At 49.1% G+C, this 6,828-nt stretch overlaps 1 protein-coding gene across 1 annotated transcript in view; it reads left to right on the forward strand.

The window, feature by feature from the left end:
* The window catches only part of ANAPC5 (anaphase promoting complex subunit 5), a 29,468-nt gene extending 23,952 nt beyond the window's left edge, over positions 1 to 5,516 (forward strand). The window contains 6 exon segments of the mRNA XM_028527573.2: positions 46 to 153; positions 230 to 377; positions 4,377 to 4,386; positions 4,389 to 4,457; positions 4,460 to 4,537; positions 5,174 to 5,516. Coding sequence (XP_028383374.1) covers positions 46 to 153; positions 230 to 377; positions 4,377 to 4,386; positions 4,389 to 4,457; positions 4,460 to 4,537; positions 5,174 to 5,385 — 625 coding nt within the window. The 3' untranslated portion in view covers positions 5,386 to 5,516.
* Positions 5,517 to 6,828: the final 1,312 nt, after the last annotated feature.

Here is a 6,828-nt window from a genome sequence, read left to right on the forward strand (position 1 = left end):
AATACCCACGTAACCATGTAGGTTGGTTTATTTTGTTTGTGGCAGGAAGGCCGTCGTACTACAGGCTCAGAACCAAATGTCAGAGGCACACAAGCTTCTGCAGAAATTGTTGCTTCATTGTCAGAAAACCAGGAACACGGAGATGGTGATCAGGTAAGAGAGGACCCCCCGGGCGTCCCCCCGGCGGTTCTGGCGGCGGGCGCTCACCCGTGTCTCCCTCCGCCGGCAGCGTCCTGCTGTGCGTGGCGGAGCTGTACTGGCGGTCGTCATCCCCGGCCGTGGCGCTGCCCGTGCTGCTGCAGGCCCTGGCGCTGTCCAAGGAGTACCGGCTGCAGTACCTGGCCTCCGAGACGGTGCTCAACTTGGCTTTTGCCCAGGTAAGCCGATCTCTCTCTCGCTCTCTCTCTCTAGCACATATGTGTTCTCAAGAACCGGCAAGTCTGGCACTACTTTTTGGTTTTGAAAGGATAGCAATGAACTTTCACTTCTTACTGTTGAAGTCTGGGCCCCCGGGGAAGTGGGGAGGTGTGAGCGTGCCGACAGGCGGACACCCCCTGGGGCACTGGCCGTGCCCGGCTGCGGCGCCTTGGTCAGGGGGACTCGCCCCCTCGCTGAGGACACTTGAAGCACGCTGACGATTGGCTGGCCCAGACCTGTGTTTGGTTTAACTAGGGGACGCGCAGAGTAAAGAAACGAGGAAGCCATGTGTCCACTGAAAGGTTTTGGAAGTGAAAATTTTTTGTGTTCTATTTTCCGTCTCCCTTTGTGGAATGGAAAGGCTGTATGAGAAGGACTCTTGTTTTTCCCCACCGTACCCCACGGTGCCTCGTAGGACCCACACAGAGATGCATATTTTGAACTCACTGGAGGAATCTGCTAACGAAAGCAGAGGTTCCCCAAACGAACTGTGCAGCAGAAGTATTGGAGGAATCTAAGAAATGTTTACAAAGCCGGCCTTGCCTGGCACCTGCGGAGTCAGGGCTCTTGGGGCGGAGGCCGGAGTCTGTCTGCGTTAGGGACTTCCCCATGACTTCCCCATGACCTTCTGTGCCTGAGTTAGGGTCAAGTTCACATAACGTAAACATTTACCGCTTTAACCGTTTTAAAGTACACAGTTCAGTGGGTTTTAGAATATCTATTATATCTATATATACACACGGGCACTAATGTCTATACACAGAATATTTTAGAATATCTACAGGTGTTTACAACAATTGCCATATCTAATTCCAGGATATTTTCAGTGCACCAAAAAGAAACCCCATTCCCATTAAATAGTCACCTTTCATCCCCCTCCCTTCCCCTCCCTGGAAGCCCCTGGCAACCACTGATTTACTTTCTGTCTCTACGATTGCCTATTCTGTATGTTTCCTTTCTTTTTTTTTAAGGTTTTATTTATTTATTTTAGAGAGAGGGGAAATGGTAGGAGCAGGAGGGGGGAGAAGCATCAATGTGTGGTTCTCTCGTGCACCCCCTGCTGAGGACCTGGTCAGCAACCCAGGCATGTACCCTGACTGGGAATCAAACCAGCGACCCTTTGGCTTGCAGGCAGGCACTCAGTCCACTGAGCCACACCAGCCAGGGCCCCATTCTGTATGTTTCATATAACGGAATCATACAATATCTGTCCTTTTGTGCCTGGCTCCTTCGCTTAGTGTGATGTTTCAGGGTTCATTCATGTTGCAGCATATACTACATTGCCTGTGACAGCTGAGTCGTATTCCACTGGACAAATACATGTTTCACTTTTCTGTTCATCAGTTCATTGGGTGGTTTCCACCTTTTGGCTATTATGAGTAACTGTTCTTAACATTCACGCGCAAGTTTTTGTGTGGATAGCTGTTTTCATTTCTCTTGGGCATAATTAAGAGCAGAATTGGTAACATGTGGTAATTCAGTTTAACTGGATTGATTTTGTATACTGAACGACTGCTACGTTCCTGGGATAAATTTCAGCTGGTCACAATGCACAGTTCTTGTAACGTGCTGCTGGATCAGGTTTGCTAGTGTTTGTTGAGGCATTGTTTCTCCTATAAGAGATGGTAGTTTTGTTTTCCTGTGGCAGCTTTGTTGTGCTTTGGTATCGGTATAATAATGACCTCACAAATACTGGCCGTTTCTATTTTGGAAGTGTCTGAGACAGATCGGAACGAATTTGTAAATGTTTAGTAGGGCCCGGCTGGTGTGGCTCGGTTGGTGGAGTGTTCTCCTAGGACGCTGGCCGGCAGGCTGACTCCCCCCCGTGTATGACGGAAAGCAAACATAAGAAATTTTTCATTCCCTACACCCTTCAGTGAACATACGACTTCCTCATTTCTTTATTCTGTTCATCCCCTAGTTAAATCAAGCATAACTCTGGGCCAGCCAATGGTTCATATGATTCAAGTGTCCTCAATGAAGAGACGAGTCCCCCTTACTAAGCATGTGCAGCCTAGTGAAGCTAGTGTCCCTGAAAGGTCCCAGGTTCAGTTCCCAGTCGGGGCACGTGCCTAGGCCGTAGGTTTGGTCCCCGGCTGGGGGGTGGTGTGGGAGAGGCAACTGATTGATATGTCTCTCTTGCTCATCAGTGTTTTCTCTGTCTCTGTTTCTCCCTCCCTTTCCCTCTCTTTAAAAATAAATAAATAGCCCTGGCTGGTGCGGCTCAGTGGACTGGGCGACGGCCTGCGAACCAAGGGCTTACCGGTTCCATTCCCGGTCAGGGCACAGGCCTGGGCTGGGGGCCGGGTCCCCTTGGCGGGGGCACACAAGAGGCAACCACACATCGATGTTTCTCTCCCTCCTCTCTCTCCCTTCCCCTCTCTAAAAATAAATAAATAAATTTAAAAATAAATAAATAAAATCTTTTATTTAAAAAAAAGACGATCTACAGATGATGCCCACAACCCAGGTGTGCACCCTGACTGGAGTCGAACCAGTGACCTTCCCCTTTGCGGGACAGTCCGAACCCGCTGAGCCACAGCAGTCGGGGCTGTGTATCGTCTCGTGTGTCCACCGCCACAGGCCTCTTTCCAGTTCTTGAGGTAGAGGTTGAGCTTATTGATCTGAGATCTTCTTTCTTTTTAAATTTCTCTTAATGTATGCCTTTACAGCTTTACATTTCCTTCACTGCATCCTATAGGTTTGGTATATTGTGAATTCGTTATCTCAAACTGTTTTCTAATCCCTCTTTGATTTCTTTGGCCCATCGTTATTTAAGGGTATGTTGTTTACTTTCCATATATTTGTCAATTTCCTGGATTCCCTTCTGTTACTGATTTCTAATTCCATCCCCTGTGGTCCGAGAAGATCCTTTGTGGTAACAGTCTTTGTATTATCACTTTGTGGCCTCATGCACGGTCTGCCCTGGAAGATGCGCCCCGTGCCCTTGAGACGACTGTGCAGTGTGTTGTGGGGTGGGGCGCTCTGTGGGCGCCCGGTACGCGTAGTTGGTTTAGAGGTGTTCAGTTCTTGCATCTCCTCGCTGGCCTCTGTCTGGTGAGTCGGGCCATTACTGGCAGTAGAGCAGTGAACTGTAATTGTGGAGGGCGCTGGTTCTCTGTTCTGTTGTGTCAGTTGTTGCTTCATGGCTCTTGGGCTTCTGTGTGGTGTGTGTGGGTTCTGCTTATTCTGGTATCTTCTTGATGCATCAACCCTTTTATCAGTACGTAATGTCCTTCCTTGTCTATTGCATTAGTTTTTGACTTTAAGTCTATTTTGTCTGATGTTGGAACAGTCGCTCTGGCTCTGTTTTGGTTCCTGTTTGAGTGGAATAAATATCTTTTCTGTCCTTTACTTCCAGCCTGTTTGTGTCTTTCAGTCTAAAGGGAGTCTCTGGTAGATAGCCTGTAGTCAGATCGTTCTTTTTGGTCTACTCTGCCAGGCTCTGTCTTCTACATTTAGTATAATTGTGGATAAGAAGGGACGTACTCTATTTTGCTTTTTTTTCTATATGTCTTTTATCTTTTTTGTTCCTCAGTTTCTGCCATTACTGCTTTTTTGTGTGTTAAGTAGATGTTTTCTAGTGTGCCATTCTAATTCCCTGCTGTTTCTTTTGACTGTGTGCTTTTGGGATGTTTTCTTGGTGGCTTCTCTTCCTCCAGTGATTGACGCTTAGGCAGGCAAGCCAACCCCTTGGGGTCGCCAGTCTAAAGGGTCTTGTGCCGAATCTTTTTGCAAAGACAAAACCTATCACAGAATTGAACAGCTGCTCCCTCCTGTGTCTGTCGGAGTCGGAGATCAGACCCTCACGCAGTGTATCTTCTAAGAGCATGGGGCATGTTAAATGTGGTGCGGGTCAGGGAGAGGGTAAGCTGGACACGGCCTTCCGGAGAGGAGAGCCAGAGAGGGAGCCCCTTGTGGTGGTCGGGGTGCACAGCACCGCGGTGTTTCTTTTTCAGCTCATCCTCGGAATCCAGAACAGGCCTTAAGTCTTCTCCACATGGCCATTGAGCCCATCCTGGCAGACGGAGCTGTCCTGGACAAGGCCGGGCCATGTTCTTGGTGGCCAAGTGCCAGGTGGCTTCAGCAGCCTCCTACGAGCCGCCGAAGAAAGCTGAAGGTAGGAAACCATAAAAAGATTGTTGGGCAATATTGTTGCAGAAAGCTTCTAAAACTGTGGGACCCAGAAGAAGAAAAATTGGGGGCAGTATTTGAGTCCTGATGTGCTCACACTTTTATGAGGTTAACGTTTCACGCAGGATTTAAAGTGCTTTCATGTGCGTATTTGTCACGAAAGCTGAAGCGAATGAACGCTTACTCACCCCAGAGATTCAGGCTCGGGGCTGGAAGCCAGCGCTAAAGTCCTCCTCTCGTGCTCCGGTGTGGTTTCCCTCCCGCGGAGCTGGGGAGAAACGTGTCTGTAGGCACAGGGACGGTAGGCGGTGATGCTGCGACCGTTCAGTGAGGGGCCGGGCGGGCCCTGGAAATGCCGGGGGGCACTCCGTGAAGCACACGCTGTCTAACGACTGTGCTGTGTGCCGGAAACCACGCAGGGTAACAGCGAAAGTAGGTCCCAGTGGGAAGATTAAAAAATAAATTTAAAATCTGTTGAAGAGCTAATAAACACAAAGTGTAAGTGAAAGTTATAAGACAGTGTCTGGTACGTGTTAAATCCATAAAAGTAGATGTTGAGTGGGTGAAACGCTGTGCGAAGTGTGAATAGACGCGTGTGGTAAAATGCCCCCCTTCCCGTCAGCTCTGGAGGCCGCCATCGAGAACCTCAGTGAAGCCAAGAACTATTTCTCGAAGGTCGACTGCAAGGAGCGGATCAGAGACGTCGTGTACTTCCAGGCCAGACTCTACCACGCCCTGGGGAAGACCCAGGAGAGGAACCGCTGTGCCATGCTCTTCCGGCAGCTGCACCAGGAGCTGCCCTCGCACGGGGTGCCCTTGATAAACCACCTCTAGCGAGAGCGTCCCTGCCAAGCACACCAGGTTTGGACTTGTTTACATTCCCGCCCTCCGCACAGATGCTGTTTTTGGTGTCTGTCAATAAACTGCCTTCGGACTCGTTTGTCTGATTTTGCTGCTAAAACACACATACTTGTTTTGTCCTCCCTTTTCCTTTTGATAGCAAAGACACCGACTTTGTGTTAATAAGCAGCTGTTAGGGTGGTAAAGATTACGTTCTTTCTGAATAAAATTGCCAATATCTTATTAGAAGCTGGGCACACTCCCCATCATTATGTGACTCCGTTTACACACGTGCTCAGGCAAGACCCCTTTTGGACGTCGGTGGATCTCACGGGGGGCCGGCGCGGTGTTTCTGTGGCGTGAACTCCCTTCTGAGGCCGCCCCGCTCTGCAGAGGGGCTGCGTGGCGCTGGCAGTGCCCGTGCGGGCTGGCGAGTGCGCGTCGGCCCCTGGCTGGAGTTAAAAGGAAACGATGTGTTGGTGGTTTTGGGCCGACGGCAAGCACATTTCATTCACTTTCTGGGTGTTGGCTTTCTTGTATCTTCTGCATGGGTGTATTCTTTCCTTTAACTCGTAAACAAGGGATAATGATACCTTAAGTGTAGGCATTCATCTTGAATAGGGAGATTATAAATCAAGAAAGCTTCGGAAGCTCACAGGTGTGTCGATGCCGCCCCCTCAACACGGCGAGACCCAGTTCCGCAGCGGCCGGTGACGGAAAAGCCCAGGGTTCAGCAGCAACAAGACACCAACCAAATTTCGCAGCTTCTATCATTGGCTCGCTCTCTGTTAAATTTAAACCTGATGGGAAATAATTTATCTCCAGAGCTCTTTGAAGCGATGTAAAACAACTCCCACTCATTAGTGTGTGTTTGCTGGCCAAGGACAGCTGCTCTGGAAACAGGAAATGTCAGCCCAGAGATAGCGACGCCAGCGCGTGTTGCTGTTCAAAAACCTTTCCTTGACTTTATTTAGACGGTTATGTATGCAGAGGGTAAAAATTAAATAGTCTTTAAAAATATTTTATTTACGTACTTTTAGAGGGAGGGGGAGGGAGGGAGGAAGAGGGAGAGACACATTGATCGGCTGCCTTTTGCATGCCCTCAGCCTGCAACCCAGGCATCTGCTCTGACCAGGAATCGAACCGGTGACCTTCACTTTACAGGGTGACAGACACCCAGTCCACTGAGCCACACCAGTCAGGGCAAAAAATTAAGTCTTCTTAAGGGCCGTATAGTAAAAAGTATTCTCCCTCCCGAGAAGTTACCGTAACTATATGTTTCTTTTTATTCTTCTAAATACATTCATCGGATGTCGTTTTTGGTCAATATGTTTTAACTAAGGTCCAGTCTAAGAAGGGAGTCAGTCACTCTGCCTCAGTGTAAGGAGGTCCAAGAGACGGGGCAAGGTTGCTGCACTGACCCCTCAGGCGTCAACA

The sequence above is a fragment of the Phyllostomus discolor genome, chromosome 13 (assembly GCF_004126475.2).
Source record: "Phyllostomus discolor isolate MPI-MPIP mPhyDis1 chromosome 13, mPhyDis1.pri.v3, whole genome shotgun sequence".
NCBI classification, from domain to species: Eukaryota; Metazoa; Chordata; class Mammalia; order Chiroptera; family Phyllostomidae; genus Phyllostomus; species Phyllostomus discolor.